The sequence below is a fragment of the Raphanus sativus genome, chromosome 6 (genome assembly GCF_000801105.2).
Source record: "Raphanus sativus cultivar WK10039 chromosome 6, ASM80110v3, whole genome shotgun sequence".
In the NCBI taxonomy this organism is placed as follows: domain Eukaryota; kingdom Viridiplantae; phylum Streptophyta; class Magnoliopsida; order Brassicales; family Brassicaceae; genus Raphanus; species Raphanus sativus.
In genome coordinates this window covers 20,433,509-20,459,176 of record NC_079516.1, presented here as the reverse complement: position 1 = coordinate 20,459,176, position 25,668 = coordinate 20,433,509, and the positions used below count along the sequence as shown (strand labels likewise).

At 30.8% G+C, this 25,668-nt stretch overlaps 1 protein-coding gene and 1 long non-coding RNA gene across 2 annotated transcripts; one reads left to right on the top strand and one right to left on the bottom strand.

Moving 5' to 3' along the window:
• Window positions 1-8,436: 8,436 nt before the first annotated feature.
• LOC108852896 (WRKY transcription factor 8-like) lies at window positions 8,437-10,691 on the bottom strand. Its single transcript, XM_018626372.2, has 3 exons — window positions 10,107-10,691; window positions 9,237-9,380; window positions 8,437-8,818 (listed from the first exon to the last, which is right to left on the bottom strand). Exons 1-3 carry the CDS (start codon window positions 10,562-10,564, stop codon window positions 8,452-8,454), a joined length of 969 nt encoding a protein of 322 aa, XP_018481874.1. The 5' UTR covers window positions 10,565-10,691; the 3' UTR covers window positions 8,437-8,451.
• Window positions 10,692-22,828: 12,137 nt separating this feature from the next.
• Window positions 22,829-23,831, top strand: LOC130495885 (uncharacterized). Its single transcript, XR_008934863.1, has 2 exons — window positions 22,829-23,400; window positions 23,496-23,831. It is a non-coding gene; the product is annotated as an uncharacterized LOC130495885 (long non-coding RNA).
• Window positions 23,832-25,668: the final 1,837 nt, after the last annotated feature.

The following is a 25,668-nucleotide window of genomic DNA, read 5'->3' as shown; positions in this document are numbered from 1 at the left end:
GCAAGCATATCCTTTCTAGAACTCTGAACCTTTGAGGTTCCTTCAAAGTGCTTCTGCAGAATATCCCATGCATCCTTTGCTGCCTCGCATCCTTGAATTAGTTCAAACTGCTTCCTTGCTACACTGCAATGTATGACAGTTAGTGCACGAGCATTGAACTTAGCCATCTTGTTCTCATCATCAGTCCAGAGCTCCTCCAGTTTTGGAACATCTGTCCCATCCTCGGCTCTTGCAACAGGTGATTTCCAACCAGATTCCACAGCCTTCCATGCCAATGGGTCAATGCCCTTGATTGTAGCCTTCATGCGCGCCTTCCAGAATCCATAGTTTCCTACTTCAAGGATCACCTTGGAACTTATCACCAATTCGCGATAGCTATCCATCTTACTCCGCAGGATCTACCTGTTTAAATAAACAAAGTACAGATACCCGCTCTGATACCAATTGTTAATGTAAGATAAACAAGCTATGCTATGTAGAACACACAGTAGTACAGGGTTATTCAAATCCAAGAAATACGACTATATTTATTCTTTTAAAAGCTCTTACAACTTCTTATTAAAAGCAATAATTCAAACAAGCTCAAGACAAACCTCGACTTGTTTGCTAGTCAACTCGTTCAGAGATCTAAGACAGACTTTGAACCACCTAAGCTCTTAACCCCTAGATGCTTTGCTTCTCCTTCTTAGGACGTACAAAAACTCTCTATTGCTAAAAGCTCTCCCTGTGTGTTAAACCTTAACACAGTGCCACGGCTTCCTTATATATCTTTGAGGAAGCCATAGATCTAATCTAACTACCCAATGGAAACTTTCCATTTTTTTTACTTCAGCGAATAAGCCAATCTTTCTTTTTCTCTTTAGATCGATTGCTTCTTCTTCAAGTCTTCCTTTAATGTCCCTCTTCATTAAATCTTCTTTTAATGCATCGGTCTTGATACATGCTTCTCACGAACCGCCTCTCTGATGTAGTAGTTCATGTCACACTTCATAAACTACTTCAGCTCTGCTACAGCATCGTCTTCCCATACACCTTCAAAGATCTTCAAGCCACTTTACAAACTAGAGTGGCTGATGTCATACACCAAGTTTGTGAAGAGTTTAAAGCCACTTTGCCCCAAATAGTGGCCGATGCAATACAAACCACTGTTCCATCAGCCAATAGAGCTGACCACGACGTTCCAACAGTTTCTCAAGATCGCAAGGACCCTCCTCTCGTCGTCACTGACTGCTCAGACACCGAATCAGATGACAATCTTTCGTCTAATGAAGATGTTTTTCCTCTCCATCATAACAGAGAGAGAGACCATCATCATCGTTGGGATTCTTCAGACTTCATAATCTCGATCCCTGAGTTTCATGGAGTATCCTCATCAGCAGAAGCCTTTCTTGATTGGTTGGTTGCAGTGGAAGAGATTCTTGATTTCAAGAAAGTACCTGAGGAACATCGTGTGTCTTTAGTAGCAACAAGTTTTCGCGGCTGCGCTGCAGCTTGGTGGAACCGGTTCAAGCTCAAACGCTCTCGTACTTACGGCAAAGAGAAGCTTGACTCTTGGGACAAACTGAAGAAACACATGAAGATAGTTTTTCTTCCGGACAACTACAACCGCTTGCTGTTACGAAAGTTCAACAGCATCCGTCAGGGATCACGTACGGTTGATGAATACGCCACCGAGTTTTTCCAGTTGAGGTCTCGGATCGAGGATATACATGAATCTGAGCGTCAGCTGGTGGCACGTTTCATCGCAGGTCTCGAACCAAGACTTCAGAAAATGGTTAATCAATTCAATCCCGCCACGGTTACAGAAGCTCACCAACGAGCTGTGGTATTGGAGCAACAGACTCGTGGAGGTTCATCTATATGGGATTTCTGGTACCATTGATCCGACACGACCAATGACATACCAACTTGGTCATTCTCCTAACTCGTTGCTTCCTTTGCAAGTTTTCTCTCTGTTTTGATTGTTTGTCCTTCTTTACAAGTTTAAGAATAGCTTACCAGTTTTTTTTTGTTCAATGGCTGCAACTGCAAAATAAAGTATCCAAAATTAAGCTCATTATGTTGGAAAGATTGAAACTCCAGAGTTACTACTTTTACAAGCTGCAAAAGCCTATATAATATCTCCACTTTATCATCTTGATTTTGCTTGTAGTAGTAGACTACTCTTAATGAGTCTCTAGCTGATAATTTTGAAGTTGCTCATTCTGTATATATTTCTCTGGCATACATGAAGGAGCAGTAGTTTTTATGCAAATCAAAATACAAACAAAGACAAAAGCTTAATATATGTGACATATGCATTAACCTATATGTTTGCTTTCTCTTCTTGTAGGAATAACTTAAAAGATCACTAACTACTCACAGACTATTCTGAATCATATACACTCTCTATTTTGTGTCATTCATAATCACTGCTAGTATCGGAACAAATTAAGTTGTCCCACGGTTGTTATAGCATTGGAGAACAAAGAAGATGACCCTGGGATCAATCCCACAATTAGCAGTTAAGTAGACTTGCCAAATAATAGCTGTGAAAACCAGAGTCAAGACACATGAAACCTCATTTAGTTTGTAGATTTCACCGTTTAAATTTTCCACTTCCTGCTTGCAAGAAATTCCAACCACAAGCTCACATATTGCTACCGGAGACTGATAGAAAACCATGTATATGACAACGCACAATGTATTCTTCTTTAGAATTTGTGGAGTATGAGCTGCATGAGAGATACATAGGAAATGGTTAATCAATTCAATCCCGCCACGGTTACAGAAGCTCACCAACGAGCTGCGGTATCGGAACAACAGACTCGTGGTGGCTCATCTATATGGGATTTCTGGTACCATTGATCCGATACGACCAATGACATACCAACTTGGTCATTCTCCTAACTCGTTGCTTCCTTTACAAGTTTTCTCTTTGTTTTGATTGTTTGTCCTTCTTTACAAGTTTAAGAATAGCTTACCAGTTTTTTTGTTCAATGGCTGCAACTGCAAAATAAAGTATCCAAAATTAAGCTCATTATGTTGGAAAGATTGAAACCCCAGAGTTAGTACTTTTACAAGCTACAAAAGCCTAAATAATATCTCCACTTTATCATCTTTCTTTGCTTGTAGTAGTAGACTACTCTTATAGAAAACCATGTATATGACAACGCATAATGTATTCTTCTTTAGAATTTTGTGGAGCATGAGCTGTGATGCAGCAGCATCATAGCTTAAACAACAAGTTTCCATTTTCTAGTTATTTCCTTTTTACTTAAGATTTGTGTTTTGCCTTTTTATTAGGTTAAAGATTTTAATGACAGTTTAAGAATCCTATATAAAGAACTCTCTTATGGCTTTTGTAAGATAAATTGATTTCAATAAGAATTCAGTTTTATTTTAAGAGCTTTCTCAAGCACTGCGAAAAATATTCGCAAACCTAAGAGTTCTAACAAACACTGCGAAGAGTATCGCCCTTTATTCCGTTTTTTGAAGTTACCTTCAAGAACACGTCACCGGCTTCTCGATCAAACCCTTGATCTTGAAATTTCATAGCTTCCACTCTCCATCAAGCTGCATGAGAGATACATAGGAAGTTTATTGCATATTATTTCCCTTTAGAGACTTTTGTGCCTTCTGATTCATTGTTGAACACAAGAAGGGTAGAGATTAAATTATGAGAAGAAACAGATAATTCACTATGAAAGGAGTAAACTTCTGCAAGTTGGGAATATATATGAGAAGAAAGCGTGCAAAACCAAATGCAAGTCAGAAGAATAATTGGTTTTAGATTCAATAAACCCTAGCCGTCAAGAGAGAAAAGAGAGATTTTTTATAGTTTCAAGCCGATGATCGGAGGCTTCTCTAGCTCTGACATCGACTTGTTTAATTCGTTTTGCATCTCTTTCTTGGATCTGTTTTGTTTCCAGTCGTTGTTTTATTGCCAATTTATTTTGATTCTGGCAAGGTTTTTCATTGTTCTTTTGTATGCTTCTTCCAATTGGTTTGGAAAAATAAAACTTTCGGTTCAGTTGAACTGTTTAGAAAAGTTAATTGACAGATCTACTGCAAATGGTGGCGACGGGTCTTACCGGCTTCAATCGTTAATGGTTCTTCATTCGATGGTGATGGAGTTCTTGCTGCAAACTATGATTACTTCGAAAGACAGCATGAAGTTCTATGGAACGGTAATCTCTTTGACTCTAATAATAGAGCAAAATAGAGAATTGTCTTATCTCGTTGGTTCCTACTGAAGTAATAAAAAGAGAATGACAATCGTTTTCAACTCACTCTGAAACGTGGTGCTTTTGGATTAATATGAAGGTTATCTCCTTTGAGGTCGTCTATTCCAGAAACAAATATGAAGCTTTTATATGAAAAATCTTTAGTCATCCATACGCAAAATAGATGTGTTAGTTTATTTTGGATCCCTACTGGTGTATCCCTTTTCTATATTGTTTTGCTGGTTCTCATTGTTCGAAACTCTTTGCTTTAAAGGCTTAATAATACAATCAGCGACAAAAAAAAAACCAAATGCAAGTTGAGAATATACGTACAATATATTAAAAGCTTAAAAGTATAAAATTGATTTTATTCAAAATTCATATATATATATATATATATATATATATATATTTAAGTGAGGTGATCAAGCATATGAAGTTCGATATATCTGTCTAGTCTTGATTTAGTTTTTTAACCACAGGTTTAATTTGTTCGAATATATTTAGATAATATGGAGGCATGTCTTTTTCCTCATTAGTTGGTTGGTACATAAATCAAGTAATGAAAAAGGAGATCTTGATTTAGTTTTTAATACCGCAAAGTTTAATTTGATCGACTATATTTAGATATGGCGGCATGTCTTTTTCCTCATTAGTTGGTTGGTACATAAATCAAGTAATAAAAAAGGAGAGATCCCCACTATAAGAAAATATATTAATCACAAGTGTCGTATTCCTTGTTAATTCGTTGTAATAGGAGGGCTACAACGAATTAACAAGAAAAAATATTTCGTTGTAAATCTTTCGTTGTAGAAAATATTTGTCATAGTTTTCTCATAATATTTACGACGAAATGAATTCATCGTAAAAGCAAAAGTGATGATTTTTTTGTAATTTCGTAGTTATGCTTCATTATTTTTTTTATAAAATTATCTTTAAATGCTTGTACATTTTACGACGAATTTAGAAATATTTCCATGTAAAGTCATTATAATTTTTACACGGAATTTACAAGTATCTATACTATTATTTATGAAGTGATTTTGCTTACTTGTTACATTCTCCATGATTTTAGCTAATTGCTTATTTGTCATGTTTTTATTAGTTTTTAGATTAAATCATCAATTTATTAATTTTGGATAATATAATTATTTCGAAATTTCTAATTAATTTATTAACTAAATAGTATAATTATTTCAAAATTTCTAATTGGAATTATGATTATAATTATTTTAACTTTCATAAGCTTCTTATTAGTTTTTCACTTAAATCATTAATTTATTAATTTAAATGATATAACTATTTCAAACTTCTAATTGGAATTACAATTATAATTATTTTAAACAAGCTAGGATCAATTATTATTTATCATATGATGTAATATGTTTTAAATTCTATAGTTTCAGTTTTCTCATTCATTCTAAGTTGTCTCGATTATAGTTTTTGACATCTATATTTATGTACTTTTGATATTTGTTTTCTTTTGGTTGGAGTTATATGTTTTTCTTCTTTCTTTGAGTTTGAAAGACTGAACCAATCGATTTTATTACATGGGGTTTGAAATTATGAATTAGGTATTCTGAATTATTTCGGTAGTTATTTCATGTGTATATTTTACTATTGTTTAATCTATAAGAAAATATGCTTTGATATTAAGTTTAGAGAGTTATCTATGTAATCATGTTATGAACATGTGTTTAATGTTTTAGTTTTCAAATAGCTAAAATAGATATATATTTTAATGAATAATTAGTTTTATCATTATATAACTAACCATAAATTAACTTTAATAATAAAACTATCATTATCTATTTTTTATTTTATCAAAGATTAGCTTATGAAATATTAAGATAAATCAATGTATTTATTGATCAAGTAAACCAATGAAATATTGTCATTATCTCAATTCGTTTTTTTTTAAGTTTTTTCTAAATTATCATTGAATTTTAGTTTTTTGTTTACTTTTTATTAATTTTTTTCTTATTTGGATTTTATGTGTTTTAGTGTTTTGTTTTTATAATTTAATACATGTTTCTGATTCAAAAATACAAAGTAGATTAAGAAAAATTAACACATTTTTACTTTACTTTATTGCGTAGAATATTTTATATGTAATTATGCTCTCATAGTTTTATAGTTTTCTTTTATGTTTAGGAGACGTAGACCAAAATAAAAATCGAAGAAAACTAAAATAACTAAGAATATAAAAAATAAGTTATCATGATGTTCAAATCATAATATATATGTTAATAACTATTAGTAAAACGATTATGTCCGCATGTGCGGGCAAAACACCTAGTTTTCTAGTAAAATCCTTGTAAAGTTTACGAGGATTTCACAAGTGTTTTCTTGTAAAATCCTTGTAAACATTACAAAGAATATACATCCCATTGCCGTATTATTATAATATTACGAAATATTAAAAATTTAAAATATTTAAATTATAAAATATAAATATATTTTTAAACTGTATGAATATTGTAATATAATACTTAAATTTACAGTAAAAAAATAAAAATAAAAAGCTAAGGAAGGACGCTGTCGAAATTTTTTGTTAGAAGTGTTCATTTCCGAAAAGTTTCGTACTTCGTCCATAGGTTCCGCCTCGAAGAATAGGACGAAGTCGCCCTAGCGACTTTCTTGATGGATTTTATTCCCACCGTTCATCCCTTCTTTTTAGGAACCACCTTGAAAAAAGAAACATATTAATTTAGTTAGTTATATAAAAATTATTTGAGAATAAAATATATTTATCTAATCAGTCGTTAAAATACAAACTTGATATTTAAATATAGTTCTAATACCTTTTTTTTGTCAACATATAGTTCTGTTACCTAAACTTATTATCTAAACTAACTATCTAGACTAATTATCTAAACTAACCACCTAAACTAATTATCTAAAACCTAAACTAATATTTAAAAAAAAATATACTTTGAGAGGAGGAGGGAAGGAGTAATTTGAGAGGAATGAAGGATGCATTCCTCTTTCATGTTTCGAGTTTATATAAGGAAACAATATTTCTCGTAAAGTCATCATAATTTTACGAAGAATCTACCAGTCCAGGTTTTTAGTTTTACGAGGAATTTACCAGGTACGCGTTTTTAGAGTTACAACGAATTACAAGGAAGCATTACAAAAAAATTTACAACAAAAAAATTTACAATAAATTTACAAGTGAAGTGTACTACAAAAAATCTACCAGACACATGTTTTCAATTACGATGAATTTACTAGGTCTATATCTAAACACCAAAAATCAAATTCCTAAACCTCAAATCACTTTATCTATATAACACCATACCCTTTTACCCCATCATCCCCTTTATCACATTTTCCCCTAAACCCTAAACTCTAATTAAATACTTAAAACCCAAGGAATAAGTATTATAACAAACAACATATCGTCTGAAAGACTGAAAGATCTTCATATTGACGATTATCAGGATCAATAAAAAGATTGTCATCAGTTTGTTGTTCAGATGGAACTCGTCTTCACCTGCTTCATATGTCATATTGTCGGGAAGATCTTCATTTTAATGGGTATCCGGATCAATAAGAAAGATGTAATTAGTTTGTTGTTCAGATACTTCGACTTTAATGAAACACGCTTCTTCTTACAAATGAATTTTTTCTCCAGCAACTATTCGTCCACGAGATGTAACTTTGATATTAGCTAATCAAGTTTTTCCAGAATCTCTAAACCGAGAGTATGGAATGAAGTTAACTTGCTCGACTTGAGAATGCTTACAACAAAATCAGTTTGGTAAAGCACGCTCAAAACACGTTTTCACCAAAATTAATGATAACATGTTTTGTCGTTAGAACCTTGTTCTCTTTCTCGTAAAATCGACATAAATTTACATGTAAATTACAACGAAACTATTTTCTTGTAACATTGCTACAACTTTACGATGAAATTCAGTTTCATTATAAAGTTGTAGTAATTTACTCGTAAATTTACGAGAAATATATTTCTATTGCCCCGTTATAAGGTATGTTTTCTTTTAGTGTCCATATAAAAGTTTTTTCATATAATATTATTCAAAGAAATTTATTTTAATAATTAGAAAGAGACTCCATATGCATGCCTAACAATTCTACATTAATTATAATCTTTTAGTCTCAAAAGTATACATATATGCATGTAAAATTAAATAACACCATCACTTATTATGCATTCCATATTGCTTCTATATAATAGTACAACTTGTTTTTGATCAGATATAATAGTACAACTATATCATCAAGGCTCATGCTTGAAGAAAACTGAAGGAAAGATGTCCGTTAAAAGCTCATAGTCATGCTGAAGCTCTTGGTTTTGTTGTTGCTCATAATTAGGGTTTACACTAATACTAGCGTACGGTGCACGAAAGAGATCATCACGTGAGAAGCTTCTTGGAGTATTGATGATGAAATCAGAAACCGAAGATAGAGAGGTTGAATTGTAATTAGATGAGGCGGGTCCAGCGAACATTGCGGAACGGCGACTGGTCGGGATCGGGTGGTTGTGTTGACTTTCGTACGTTGTGATCACGACCGTTGGATCTTGGTAAGATCTCTCAACTCTCTTCTTTACATTGCATTTCTGCGTCGTGCATCTGTAGTAACTCCTGTTTTCGTAATTGACATATACAGTTATAGCATAGGATTTATAATGCGAGTTATAAATCCAAAAAGTAACATATACTGTATAAAATACAACACACAAAGAAATCTTTAGACCTTGTATGGATGTAGATAAGAAGAAAAATCGTGTTTCTGTAGGTTTTAGATTTCCAAATCAAAAGAAAATGTTTTTTTTTTGCTAAAATTTGGTGCAAATCAAAAGAAAATGTTAGGAAACACTAATTCCTTATTTTATGTAGAGTATCGTAATAATTTAGAAAACCGAGTAGAAAGTAATGATTTTAAAGAACTTGAAAGCTAAAAGCTAAACTAAAAACTACATGCATGTTCAACATTTCATTACTTTATTGTACCTTTTTATATAATTAATATTTAATAAAGTATAATAGCCGGTTAAATTACCTCGGATAAGGACTGTTTTTGACAGCCTTTTGGCCGTACTTCCTCCAACGATAGCCGTCTTCGAGATGTTCAACTTCGGTCTTAGTCACGAACGAGACTCGTGGCTCTCTTTGCTTCTTCTCCTCTTTCATCTTTGTTTTAACTCTGAGCCATATATTTATTGATCAATTAAATGAATGCTTAGCTATGAGGGACAGTTTTGTAATTAATAATGCTAAGCACCAGATGATTTGTAGGACATAAATCATAATAAGTAATAAAATAATCTTAGTTGGTATTCTATCAAAATGGGATTCGTCATTCTGTTTTATTTAAGGGGTAGCAATAGTGAATAAACAATTTTACAATTAAAATGTCATATATACTATATATTGTGATTAAAAATACTTTTATTTGCCGTTCTTTCAAACATAGAATTAGCATTCTAGCTAAACATGTTACGTTAATTAATTACATTTTCACAAGCATATTGAATTTCATCAAAATAAAACTTCGAAGAAGCATTCCTCGAACCTCCACGCTCTTTAGCAAGAGATTCTGAGGTTCACATGTCTACCATTTCGCACCAAGGCGTACAATATTCTAAAAGGTGTCATCTTATTTGTCTAAATATTTCCCTACTGAAAATCTTCATCTACTTTGATTAAGTAAAGAAAGTCATTTTCGAGAAATTGGTTTTTGGATTGGCCCTGAAGCTAGATAAAATAAGAAATGCATTAAACATATTCAAATAATTAAGGTTTTGGTGTATGATTAGTAGAAAATAATCTTTTAATTAAAATAAAATAAAAGTTCGTGCACGATTCATGTGATTTCTATCTTATTTAAATATATGAAAGTTTCGTTTCTAAAAATACTTATAAAACTTACTCTTTCTGAGCACGTTGATCATCTTTTCCTCCATCGTCAGCTTCTCTTTTCCTCAGGCTCTTTCCGGAATCTTCGCCGTGATGATGATCCGCCTCACTCGAAGATGGAGATGCAGAACCCCTAGTTTTACTGTCAATGATTGCACCACCACTACCGACAACTTCTTGACTCTTGTTACTAGTGTTATAATTAAAAGCACTGTAAAACCCATTTTCTTGATCAAACGAAGAACTAAAAAACTCGGTGGAAGATGGCGAGAGCTCGAAACCCGATTCGTACACTCCTTGAGGACTCGACTGTAGATCGTAGCCGATCTGTGATGAGATCATGTTTGCATTATAACTGGATGGACCAGAAACGTAAGGGAGATTCAAAATATTTTGGTTACTGATGTCGTTGTAATGATTATACGATGAAGTATAGTGGTAGTTGTTCAGATCTTTGGTTTCATTAGACATGATGAAAAAAAAAAGATGCAAAACCCAAAGTATTGAAGAAAAAACGAAGATACAAGAGAAGAGCTTGAAGAAGATGAAAGAAAGAAAAGAAAACGAACTTTTTGCGTTTATGATTTTTTAGTCGGTCTATACGTTTTGATGTTAAGACTTTTGGGTCTTCTCGAATTTATGCCGTTTGAAAATATATATTATTTAATACGTCTTACAGTAAAAGTGGCATTTTAGAATCTGAATTTTATAACAAAACTTTATAAAAATCAAAAGGTTGAATGAACTGGTTATATGGTGTGAATGATTAAAAGGTTTCGGATTTGAATAACTTTTTAAGCATAAATAAATCGAAATATTTTACCAAAAAAAAATAAATCGAAATATATAGTATTATATTATAAAGTTGACTTGGCCAAAAGCATTTTACTTCCCAAATGGGAGTTACAAAAGTGGCGTCTAGTAAGGAAACATTACTTGGCTTTGTTGCTTAAATGAACATCGTAAACATAAAATGAAAGCCATTTTTACCATAACTGAACTTCTTTAAAGTCTTTGTGACTCTTATCAATACAATGCATGCCCCCACATTTGATCAACATGAGGTACAATTGGGGTTCTTTTAGAATGCTACTTTTCTTTTGGGGGCATTAAAGTAAGGCCAACAAAGTCACTATTCATATCTTTTAAAGATGTGGTAGAAAGTGGAAACGTCTTGTGGAGGAAGCCGATGACTAATGTTTTGTGGTTAAACCAGTAACCGGGAACAGTCAGTCTCCGATATTCGTTGTCTGAAGAAGGAAGATCCAGTCAAAAATCAAAACAATAAAGATAACAGAGGCGGATGCCGTGAGGTTATTAGGATGACACGTGTTATTACCGGCATCGGCATTTGACCGTAACCGACACATGACCTGGCACGTGGTGGACTCCTGCATGTTGTTTTTCAACCCTAACAAATTATCAATATCAGACGTTAATTTATGAAATTTAATATTCCAAGTCTTGATTATAAGTTAAGAAGCTTTCTGATAAAAAATAAAAGTTAAATGAATTCGGATTTATAATTGAGGTCAAACTTAATTTACGAATTAAGAAATTTTAACACAAGTTAAATATTAAATACGACAAAATATGTTACAAAACTAAATTCAAAAAATTGAAAGGAAAATAAATCTAAATGCTGACGGGTTACCAACGTCATCATGCTGCACAAATATCTATGCAGTTCACATTAGAACATTCCTCACGCATGTAAAATGAACATTAAAATAAGAAAAAAAAGAAATATGGGTTGACGAAAAAAGAAGAAGAAATATGGTCAAATTTATTATAAAGTTAATATTTTGAAAAATAATATATTTTATATCGTAAAAGAGTCGAATTGATGGAAAATATATATTTTAAAAATTTAACAAAATGATGTATTAAAAGTAAAAATAAATAAATAAGGAGAGAGGGACATGATTCCTAACAGAGAAAAAGACAATGAGGGTTTATATTTGACTTTACAGTTTCCATTTGTATAGTCAATATTTATATTTAAATAAATTTATTCACTATCTTAAAAACCTCATGTTTAGAAATGTAAGACTAGACTAAACTGCTCACTTGCTCAGGGTTCAAATACGCTTCTGTGTTTCCCTTCGATTTTTTTTCCCTTTTGTAAATAGGTGATTCTTTTGTAATCAACTCTTCAGAAATTCAAATATGGTCCCATGTTTGAATCGCGCTGACCACGAAATGATTTAGGCCTTTTGAAAATACAAACGCAGATTGGTTTCGGATCCAGAAGGATTAATCGGTTGACCACGGCCACCAGATCACCTCCTGTTAATCAAAAAAAATCAAATATGGAAAACTCTTTACAATAAGAGTATATGTGCTTCTTTTTGTAAATAGGTGATTCTTTTGTAATCAACCCGTACTGTTCATGCATCTCGATCTTTAATTCAAACTAGGATAAAACATTTGCCATACTTATGATGAGTTTATATAATTAAAAAATAAATAATATAGTATTGATAAATTTAAGATATATATGATTGATTTTTTATATATATACACATAATTTTGATTTTTTTTATAATCATTTTATACGTTGGGCTGGAAACAATTGTAATTAGAATTGTGATTTTTGGCTGTTTTGTTCGTTGAAAAGATGATGGTATCGTATTTGTGATACTCATCGTTTATATAGGATTAGCTGTTAGGTTAACATCGTTGATAAATACCACTAACTAATATGATTTGCACTTGTTATAGTTTTCTTTAACTCCCTAGAAAATATTATCAATTCTGGTCTTGGTGACAAAGCTTTTGCATCTTAAATATAAATTTTTCATACTTACCTCATAGCGAATTGTGTATCAATGCAATTATATTCGACATTTAAGCATTAAGAGTATTAAGTTTAGGGAAATTTGGAGCCATGTACATAGTAGAAAAAATATTAACTCTATATCCATAAAAAGCTGATGGCTATAATATTCTCTGTATATTATGTATTAATGACAAAATTATCCTGCGCATGTGTTTCATTGCACAAATGATTTTTTTTGTTCATAGACAATATTTTTTAATAGTCTGTTTGTTGTAGTAAGAATTACAAATGGAACAGAACTGTATCACATCATATATAATTTATCTAAAGAATAAAATTATGAGCAAGAGTCATTAAGAAAAAGTAGAAATGACGACGGCTAGAGAAGAAAACTTTTGGAGAAGATAAACAGTTACTATTGTGTTGTACTATTCTATTTGATAACATAGAATAGAAACAATTTCTTAGTGTTTCCTCCTCTTTCCTCTCCTGCTCTCTTCTTTTGCAGTGTTTCTCCCCCTCCTTTTCATTTATCGTGGTATATCGCTGTCATTTATTCTGAATCTATAGCTGATTTACATCGTGATATTTCTATGTATTAAGTTATCTATACTGTTTTAAATTATAGTATAGTATGATACATTTCTTTTCTCTTCTTTTGTAATTTGTATCTCTTTCTCTACCTCCTGGTCTTTCTTACTCTCTACTTCATCAGTTACACTGTTTTGTCCTCCAACACCGTCGATGTTCATCATCTCTCTCTATATAAGAAAATTTTAGAGAATATATACAAAGTTTGTGGGTGTGTTCGAGTATTCCATACTATAATATATATAGCATAATCACATAATGGATAAGGGTTTGGGTTTAGGGTTTAGCATTAGGGTTTGAGTTTAGAGTATATGGTTTGGGTATATGGTTTGGGTTTAGAGTTTGGGTTTAAGGTATATGGTTTGGGTTTAGGGTTCAGAGTTTGGGTTTAGTGTTTGGGTTTAGGGTTTAGGGTATATAGTTTGGGTTAGGGCTTAGGAGTTGGGTTTAGGGTTTAGGATTTGGGTTTAGGGTTTACGATATATGGTATATGGTTTGCGTTTAGAGTTTAGGATATATGGTTTGGGTTTAGGGTTTAGGATTTAGATTTAGGGTATATGGTTTGGGTTTAGGGTTTAGGGTATATGGTTTGGGTTTAGGATTTAGGGTTTACAAAAACTTCTCTACACCACTTGGAACTTGTGCAACAAGAAATAGGGAGTTTAAAACATATTGTAATTAGAAGCCATTTGTGTGTCTGATAATGCGACCATTCTATATTGAATATAGTATAGTCTACGGTTCGCATTTTTTCATTTTGTACATTTTTTCCACGCGCACGCGCTACAAAGCAGAGAATTGTCCATTTTAAACATAACTAGAGCCTGACCCGCCCTCAGAGGGCGGGTATGTTTCCTTTTTACGTAATATTTTTTTTTGTAACAAATTTGTTTTGACATAATATATATATCAAGTGTATTAATTTTTTTTTGTTATTAGAAGTTTTTTTTAGGTGTCTAACACGTTTTAATCTATACAAAAATGTTTGTATTGTAAATTTTTTTTTATTAGGGACTACATCTATACTAATTAAACTTACAATTAGTTGCAGAAAAATAATTTGTACAGTTACTTTTAAAATTAATTTCTACAAAACTCTAAATGAATCGTACTTTTATGTCAAAACAAATTTGTTCCTATCATGTTATTAGACTTTTGACATAAAATTTGTTTTGACATAAAAATTTGGAAAATTTATTTTACGTAATAAAAATTATTATTTTTGATAAGTTATATATTTTAATTTTTTTTATGAAATTTATCTTAAATTTACTTATATGACTTATTTTTGTTATTTTAAATATGACTAAATTTTAGAAGATTCTAAATAATTCTAACCCATAATATGATTTTATTTATTTAACCCGAAGTTAAACTTATTTTACACTGATTTTTTAGTTTAAATAAAATATTTTATACCTTCAACACTCTCTGTATTAAAAAATTCATTTGTACGTTCCAAAATATTTTCTATAATTTTATTAAATTTAGTTTATGTGATTTAATTTTTATTTTAAATGAAACTATTTTTAATGAGTTGAGATAATTTAGACCCGTATTATGATTTTGTTGATTTAATCATTTGTTATTTTAACTTGATTTTATTTTGAGGTTTAATTTAATAAATGCTTTCAAATAATTAATAACATGAAAGATTTTTTGGAAAGATATGGTATAAACATTTAGGAAACAAAATTTTCAAAAATGCTAAGAACTGAATAATTATAACCCGTAATATGATTTTATTTATGTAAACCAAAGTTAAAATTATCTTACACTGATTTTTTAATTTAAATAAGATATTTTATATATTTTCAACATTCTTGTATTGAAAAATTCATTTGTGCATTTCAAACATTTTCTATAATTTTATTAAATTTATTTTATATGATTTAGTTTTTATTTTAAATGAAACTATTTTTTAAGGATTTGAGATAATTCAGACCCGTATTATGATTTCATTGATTTAATTATTTGTTATTTAGACTTGATTTTATTTTGAGGTTTAATTTAATAAATGCTTTCAAATAATTAATAATGTGAAAGATTTTTCAGAAAGATATGGTGGGTATATGTTTTGTTGGAAACAATACTTTTTGTTGGAAAAATTATTTTACGTAATAAAAATTATGATTTTTGATAAATTATATATTTTAAATTTTTATGAAATTTATTTTAAATTTATTTATATGACTTATTTTTGTTATTTTAAATATGAATAAAATTTTGAAGACTCTAAATAATTCTAACCTGTAATATGATTTAATTTATTTAACCCGTTATGACGTAGTTTACACTGATTGTAGTTTTGTTTTTTAATTTAAATAATAAGTAACGTGATTAGGTTTATGAGAAACTTGGGGAGAAAGTTGGGGGATATTATTTACTGTTAGACTATATTTTAGGATTAGTATTTGGAAAATAGAATTAATTTGTGCTCGTGGTATATTCGGTGATCTTTTTCGGGTTTGCTTGATAATCGAATTTATTTTTAGGATTCAAAAATTGGTAAATTTAATTAATTAGTTACCATATATTAGATTTTGTGCGTGATGATCCCGTAAAGCAGCCACAATATAATAAATTTCTGTTTTTATGTTGCTACTTTTGAATCGATGACATTAAATCGGAAGATCTTTTAATATTTGTTTCTATATTGTGTTATTCTGATAATTAATAGTTGGTATCAATTACAGAGAATATAGAACTATTAGAGAGAATATTCAATGCTATATTTTAAACAAATATCCCGAACTTCCAATTGGATTCAAAACCGTGTATTTTTGATGCTTGATCATTGACATTACAAAACCGTGAACTTCAATTGATCATTGACATTGTTTGGTTTGAATATTTTTGATGCTTTTCTGAATGGTCTACAAAACAAATATGTGACTACAGGTTAACAAATAATAGATTTGTATTACTATTGGACTATTTTCAATTGAGTTATGGTTCATAAAATTATTTTCGACTGTAATAGTGCATTAACGTAGGGTTGGATGGTTTGTATATAGGGTTTAGGGTTAGATTAGAGTTTAGGGTATAGGGTCAGAATTTAAATGGGTTAGTTTAAAAATCGAAAATGGGTTAGGTAGACATTTGAAGCCCATTGAAACAAATTCGGGTGCCCATTTCGTTTGAATTAAAAAGTTAATGAAATATGCAGTTTTGTAAATAAGTAGAACTGTTTTGCATTTACTAAAAAAGTTCAGGGGCAAGTTCCAAAAGTGTCAGCTACTTTAATAGTATAGATCTTTCACATCAAAAAAGTATCATTGTAGCATGACTATATTCTTCATTTATGTGCTCCTTATGAATATCCAGCAAATTGACCCTTAAGTTTATAGTATTTAATTATTTCTTTTAATAAGGAAAACATCACAAGCAACTAGTAAGGCAATCCTCCAAGTAGATATACTGGTTCATCGAAGATTAATATGTATACCAACCAAATTTTTTTTTGAATTTTTTTCGGTTCAATTAAAACATAACTGCCACATAAAACCAACATCAACAATACAAAACCGGAAAACATTAACATCCGCCAATAAACATGATGGGTAAAAATATTATTCACCTTATTTGTTTATCATCATCGAACAAAACATATGACTAATTTATATTAGATTTATAACTTCTTCATTCTATCAGTGTTCATAGTATTAATCACTATAGAGAGTAGAGTTTTTTGTCAATATAAAGAATAAAGTTTATATAGTTGTAATTTCGTATAATGAATAAAATATTCTTGAACATGATGTACCATCCACTCAAATGTAGACAGTTGTGTATTTAAACTATAGAGAATAGAGTTTATAAAAATTATCAATGAAAATAGAAATAAAATATTTCAGAAATGCAAAATTAAAATCAGTCTACAAAATCATTGCTTTACAAATTAAAATTGTTTCATAAGTTGAAATAGGTTTACCAATTCTAATGGGTTTACTAAACTAAACAAAATTAAAAAACAAAACCTGATAAAAAGGACAATCTTCTCTGTCATACACATCGTCTCTTCTCTGTCATGGTTTGGCAACATCCTTCATGTAACTAACTATCACCGCCGGTGAGCAGAGGCGAGCTTCCGAAGCTTCAGAGGCTTCGTCTCGTGACTTTCTGGACCTTGAGACGAGGTGAGTTTTTGAAATTGAGTAGATGTGACGAGCTTGAGCTGCAAAAAGATGTTGAGACCAGTGAAGAAAAGACAGGTCCAAGCTTGCACCATTGGAGAAGAGTAGATGAAGGCTTTCTTATGTACTTATGAATCTAAACAACTCAGAAATAATTAGATAATTAAATCCATGAGAAAAAGGATAATCAATCGTTTGAGGAGGAAATATATAGATAAAACAAAATAAAGAGGAGAAAAAGACGGATATTAAAAGAGGAAGAGACTTAATTTGGCCATTGTAGAAGAAGAAGCGTTTAATTCATCAATCTAACATTCGGTTCATAACATTATAAATTAACCGGTTAAGAACATTATAACATATGATGGTCGTATATGTTAAAGAACATAATATTCCTAGCGAATTATTCAATCGATTTTAGATTTACAAATTATTCAATCGATTTTTAAGATGCCACGTTAGACAACCTAACTAAATAATACATCAACAAATCTCTTTTATAATTAATAAAAACTATAAGTTACAATTTTTTAAATTATTCTCAATTTTTATATAAGAGATTTATGAACTGTAGCAGGATCAGACATGGTTACATGATTTTAACAAATTAAATCATAATTTAAATATTTCTGAAAAGGTGAAAATGATGAAAAACGTTTTTAGATACTGTATGTAGTAATCTTTCATAACACAATATAAATAAATGATCGTACATAACTAGAATTGTAGCAATCTTTGATAAATTCTCGATGATGATCCCAAAAATTGCAACTAATGACTATTGAGTCATGATTGACGGACCTAAAAGTCAATAATTAATGCTACTTACATTTTTGACTATTTTACTTTCTATATGTAAGGTCACCATTATCGCGGGTGGTTAACTGGTTAATGAGTTTCTAATGGTGTGGGTCCCACAAAAATGGCAAGAATCGGTCACAAAAGAATGAAATAAGGATCGAATTTGAAATGTTTCTTGCACCGTTTGCGGGCTCCATTAACATGTGAAGATCCGCATGGTTCATTTTTGATTTTTTTTCAGACAAAAAAGTCAAAAATTTTATTTTTAAAAAAATCCCTAAAAAGTCCATTAAAGAGCCATGGGATAATTATGCTCTAACACAGCAAAAATGTTTTCATTTTACTATTTTCTATTAGGTTTATCTACTGAATAACCTAAATCATAAGTGAAATTAAATGAATGTCTATAGACATAATTAAATAACTAACAATTGTGTCTTCTTTCATCCGGTTATGACCCTCTTTCATATAGGTAGCAGGTGAAAGGAAGAAGGTAATGTCACATTACTCAAATTAAATATGGCTAATAATGAGGCCACATCACACACATACAAATCACATGCGTTCATAATACTATACTACATAGTGGATATAGTATATTACGTTTACAGTGTACTATAAAATAAATTCAAGTTTCATTCAATAATTTAAAGGACTTTAGTAGGAAGGTTAAATATATGCTATATTAATATATTATTGAATAGAATAGATTGACACTACGACATAGATGAATTCATATCATTAAGACAAGTAACGGAGCAACGAGGGTGAGTTAGTGAAACTCCATCTAGATGATAACACTAAACCCTAACCTGGAAATGTCAACTTAAATCCGAGATATAAACAGTTTTTCCCGTTTTCAAATAATGACATTCACCAGGTTCATAATACTATACTACATGGTGCATATAGTATAGTACTTTTAAAGTGTACGGGCTCGTTCAATAATTCAGGATGAGTTAGTGAAACTCAACTTAGATGATAAAACTATACCCTAACATAAATATTAACAATTTCTCTCTGCTGAGAAATATTGACAGTAACCAGATTATTACATGTTTAAGAAATAGTATAGAAATATGTCACGAATAGTATGGTACTTTTGCATAAATAGCTACACTAAAGAATATATAGCATACTATTTCGTTCACCGAAAATATAGACGGCGAGTTCATCTTCTTCAATTCTTCTTTTTTTCCGACACATCGATGCTTCTACCAGTCCGTCGTCGTTATTTTTCACCTTTGGAACACTAAAACAAAAATAAAAACATAATAAAAAACAGAAACAGAAACAATAACAAAGTATAAAAACAGAAATATTAACACAATATAAAAATAAAAACAGAAACAAAGTATAGAAACAAAAACAAAAATAAAGTAAAAAGCACGATGTCACCTCATTCTCTACGGTGCCATCTTCTCTTCTAAATTCAGTTTCGTAAGCCATGAATCTTTGTTTCTTCCTTACTTTGAGATGAAGTGGTGTATGTTTGTACGTACCAAGAAAAAACAAAGATTTGGTGAAAAGAAGAAGAAGAAAAAGAGAAAAGAAGAGATGTGTATCAATGGTATCCATAATTTATCATATTGTTTATTTACTATTTATTTTAATAAATATCCCTCAGTAAGTTAAACATGTCACAATTAAAAGGTAGTATGACTATTTTTTATATTGTGGAGCTGGTATATAGATGATCTAGGGTTTTTAGTATGAAGTGAATTAATAGAAAATGGCTTTATAAAGATTGACAGAAAAGTATTCGAATGTATAAAGTATAAACTTTATTTGTCTATGATCGGTCGCATCTTCGTATCCAAGAGGTTTCAATGCATATATATGCTTGAAGCTTTTATAAGAAAAAAAAAATATATAATCTATCTTATTAAAACAGAAACATTCTGTTGGACCTAACATTTATTTTGTAAGTTTTTAAATTAAATACACCTTTATACTTTATAGTTAAACATACATTAAGTCACTAATGGTCCTTTCTTTATACTACTATCCATGTTTCCAAACAATATACTTATTTCTTTATACTACTATCAATATTTCCAAACAATATATTTTTTATACTACTATCAATGTTTCCAAATAATACAATAATTAATCTTAGTTATTTTATATCTATCATTTTCTCTTTAAAATTTTATAGAAACGTCATAATTTCATAAATTGCAAAATAGTGAACTTTAAAATTTCGATTATAAGATTATAAATTATGAAACTATTACAATTTAAATCCAATTAGATTACATATCGGTCATCCATCAATTCAATCGGTTAGTCTCGGGTTTTAGTGATTTTTTAATATGAATATTTTAAAAACATAAATTGAATTGTCAGATCTCCGGATTAACCGGTATAATCACAATCGGGTTGAATTTAAAAATACTGATTTAAATGCAAAAATATTTTAAATACACACTCTTTAAAAATAACCAAAATATTTGTTAAATTATTAGTAAAATTTTTCATCGTAAAATATCCCGCGCTTCAAAAGCGCGGGTCAAAATCTAGTATATATATATATTTGAAGTTATAGTACATTTTCTCTCATATTATCAGCCTGTAAATTACCTACGTTACTTACCAAATGCCAGTCAACCTCTATTTCGATAGGAGACAAAATAAAGCGAAGCTTACACATAATTACATGTTCACAGTTGATATTCACGACCAAATTTTGTGGAATATGTACGGATGCACTTAACTTCTTAAAGATTTTTTGTTGGTGAGTAGGACTTTTCTTTCACTATCGTTGTCCGAACTGTTTTATTACTCTCTCTGTTTTATAATAAGTGTCATTCTGATCTCATTTTCTTGTTACACAAAGAATATCACTTTACAATTCCAATGTAAATTATACTAACTTTCAGCTGAAAATTAATTGCAAACTGCATTGATTTTATAAATAATATTTATCTAAAATACTATTGGTCAAAGAGGTATAATTAATTACAACTTACATATATTTCAACAACTTTTTTAATCTGTGTGAAAAATATCACAACACCACTCTTTAAGAAACGGAGGGAGTATTATTTATTACTTTTGAGGGTTGAAATATTTGGTTCATTTAAAAGAGAGACTTATGTAACTAGGGGTGGACAAGGATCGGATATTCAAGTTTACGGAGATATCCGTGATCCTATCTATTTTGTTTATTAATCAATTATTAGGTTCAATTTGCCATCATCCAGATATCTAGAAATTTTAGATTTTTGACCGGATATCTAATTTCATCCGTAAAAATAAAAATAAATTTAAAACAAATAAAGAATCCAAAATAATATAAAATAATAATATTTAATTACAAAAATAACATTTTTTCTAATCACTGATATAATAAATTTAGTAAATAAAAATACTGCAAAACTTATATAAAATATAATATTTATATAAATCATATATAAATCATTAAATATATGTATATATGCTTATAACGGATCAAATCGGATATCCGTTCTCAAAAATATTAGCATTTGTGATTTGTTTCGTTTCTTATGGATATTACGCATTAATATTTATTTTATTTCTTAAAATTACGGATATTCTAATTTTTTTGGTTTGAATCGAAGCAGACAACACACCGAATAAAAATTTACAGATATTTTACTCATCCCTAGCTGTAATGCTGTGTAGGCAAAGTTACAGATAGATGTTTCTTGTGACATTTATATATGAAATCCTTGCAAGAAACCTAGTATCATGGGCCGTAGAAACATGGGGTTTGATGCATTTCTTGGGGCTTGCTTAATACTCCCTAGCAATAAATGCATTGCATACTTTTAAATGAAATCATCAAAGACTAAGAGCATCATTAACGGGTGAAACTCGTTTGGGTTTCTAATATATGGTGTGATTGCACTACAAGAAAAATATGTTTTAATAGCAGACCAAGATAGCGTTTTTTCGCTTTCTGCTATGGTTGACATATCCGTTAGTTTTAGATAGCGTTTGTATTTTTAGGAACGCTATAATAGAATGATGTATTTAGAAACGCTATAATAACATATTTTTAATAGCAAATAATTAAAAACATTATATTTGACTTTTGAATCCCTAAACCCTAAACAAGTTTTATACTCTCTAACACAAACATTAAACTCTAATTCACTAATAATTTTTATACTATTTTAAAACCTAAACTCCAAATAAAGTATAAAACCATAAACTTAAATCTTTCCAAATTAAACACCAAACCCTATATAAATCAAATCCAAACCCTATATCATACATATTCTTTAGATCTAAAGTCCTAAACTTCATATCTAATAGTTTTAAATTTTCAATCCTAAAAGAATACACGTTAGAACCAAATTACATTTGTTATATGTATAGTCACAGAATTTTAACACAAACCTTAAACTCTTAAACCCTAAACAAAACCTATACACTTAAAACCTTGAAAATTTAAATTCTATTTGTTTTAACACAAGCACAAAACTACCAAATCGTTTTTTTTTCTTTAATTATATAACCAAAAAATTCAAATCCAAGTTCATATTTTAAATGTTAAATATATTAACCAATTTTTAAGTTCAAATAATTTCTAAAACAACTATAGATAAAATAAATGTGTTGTTTTTCTTGGACCGTTGATTAATTATGATCTAAAGGTCAAAAGTCATTATCTCCATGCTATTTTCTTATTGGTTGATTCTTGGAATCATTGATCACTATTTTTGACCATTGGATTAAATAAATCAATGGCTAAGAATCAATCTGTCACACATCTCTCTCACTTCTCTAACTCTATCGATTCTTTTCCTCTCCTCCTCTGTATCATTTTCCTTCTCTCTCTCACTGTCTCAAACACATACTTTCCGATTTATGTAACACACAGATCTCCTTTCTCTGTATCACTCTCCTCATCCCTCCTTACACACACACGAATCTGGAGGTGGAGCCGAGCCCAGCGACCCCGGATCTGAAGATACCGGACCACCGCCATCTCTCCCATTCGTCACCGTCCTCTCTAACTTCCACTAGTCACGTTTCACTCTCTCTCTCTCTCTCTCTTAAATCTGAATTTTTTTCTTTTTAAAAGTAGTGGATCTTGAGCAGATGTGGTGATTGTTAGCAGATGTGGTGGTCGCTGGGTTTACGGCTCGGAGGAGATGGAGAAGCTGGTGTTCGTGAGCAGAGGTGTTCATCGGGCTTGCAGCGAGGAGGCGACAGAGAAGCTGGTTAACGTGGCCGTGAGCAGAGATGGTGATCTGTGGTTGTGAAGAGCCATGAGCAGAGGCTGGTGATTTGGTGTTCATTGGGTCTGTAGCTAGGCGGCAACGGAGCAGCTCGTACGGCAGCCATTAGGGTTAGATTAGGTTTTCTTTTAAATTGGGTTTAGTTCTTTTTTTTTGTAATTCAATTTTTATCTGTAAATCAATTTTAATATTATAATTTTAATTTCCGTATATAATTTTTTTTTTTTTTTTTAATTTTTTATGCAAATAATAACAAAAAAGAAACGCTATTAAAGAATATTATATTTCAGACATAAAAGAGCTATAATATGTAACAATAAGATAGCATTGCAAAAAACCGTTATCTAAAGTGACTGACCTACTATGACGGGCGATGATACAGCGCTTCTAAAACTGCTTTCGTATCGATAGATAGCGTTTTTCATCCGCTAATAAAACCCATTTTTCTTGTAGTGTTGGTTGGGTTGTAGGAGATGGTTTTAGCTTTAATTTTTACCTACAACTTTTAAAATCACCAATCATATTTTATATTTATTTTTAAAGCTACAACAAAAATGTAAAGAAAATGACTGTAACTACCTTATTTTCTAAAGCTTCATTTTTTTGCTGTAGGAAATATGTTACTGCAGCAATAAATTTTAAATCTACATCACTTAAAGCTAAATCAAAAATTTCTACAGCTTAAATCCAACAGTAAATTTTTTACAGTTACAACCAAACCAATCACTCTCATATATTTTTTTAATTTTTGTTTGTCTGATTAAAAAATATGGAACCAATCACGGACCGCCACGTGTCGTGGAGTCCGCAAAAAAGTGTATAAACGGACGGAACTCGTTTCTTCATTCGCAACTATCTTTCTCTTTTCTCTCAATTTGGTGGACCCCAACCCCTTAAAAACTATTCTACGGCCCGTGTTGCGGATGGTCTAAGGTAGAAAAACTCCTCTGTTTCAATATATAGGTAGTTTTAGCCAACAAAAAATCGATTTACAGTGTAAGTTGTTTACATATTCCAAATCAATTTTTTTATTAATTGGATATTGTGCAACCAATTCAATAATACGTGTTTTTTTATTGGTTGAAATTATGTTAAATGTTCTTTTTCAAAGATAGTAACTCTTTTTATATTGACACTTTTAACTAAAACTACTTACATACAAATAGAGGGAGTATATTTTTGATTCAAATTCAGAAACTTTGGTCCATTCCACTCTTGAATCTTGCAATTGGTGCAGATTTTTTCCTTCAGTCTTTTTCAACATGCAAGAGAACGCGGTCTACGTGAAACAAAGGCCACACCTTTACAGGTTCTTGGAGAGGGTGGCAGTGTAGACAACAATGGCAGGAAGCAGATGGTCTGGAAACAGAAAGAGAAATCAGTTTCAGAAACACCATGTTTTGTTTCTGAAACAGAGCAACAAGAAGACTCCAGTAGATTCTGCAATGGGCTTCGACCTCCTCAAGGCTGAGACAAGCTTTACAAATATGGGCTCGCAAGAGACAGCACAAAAGCCCACTCAGACAAATAGTCAACCAACGGCTACATTATGTAAAACGCAAAACTGAGAAAAAGACAAACCGAATGGTCCTGCAACTTACGGAAAGGAGAAATCAATAGCATTGCAGAATCGATTCCAGCGACTAGGGATCCAATGAAGATTGAAGACAGCTAGGCATTTAACTAGGGCTTACATCCTTTAATATAAATAGATCTCTTACATTGTAAACAAACTTTAAGCAATGAAATAAAAATGAAAAGCTTCAATCTTGTTTTCTTCTAGATCTCGTTTATCTCGTCTTGTTTACAGGTAGAACTGTTTCACGTCATTATCTTCACTGCGAGCCACATCATTTATGCATCACAACTTCTAGATAAAATTGACCCAGATGGAAAGTTCATATCGCAGCGTTTTTTTATCGTGAGTCATGCATTCTTTCCGAAGGAATTTACGCGAAGGATTTAACTGTTCTAGATCTAGATTTAGCCAAAGTAACAATCCTTAAATTTATTATACGCTAATAAGGAAATGTCGAGTAAGTATGTTAACTC

Coding starts and splice junctions, on each gene's coding strand:
- LOC108852896 (XM_018626372.2), bottom strand. CDS start 10,564: ATGTCTAATGAAACCAAAGATCTGAACAACTACCACTATACTTCATCG. Junction 9,381..10,106: donor GATCAACGTGCTCAGAAAGA/GTAAGTTTTATA, acceptor TATATGGCTCAG/AGTTAAAACAAAGATGAAAG. Junction 8,819..9,236: donor AAAAACAGTCCTTATCCGAG/GTAATTTAACCG, acceptor TTACGAAAACAG/GAGTTACTACAGATGCACGA.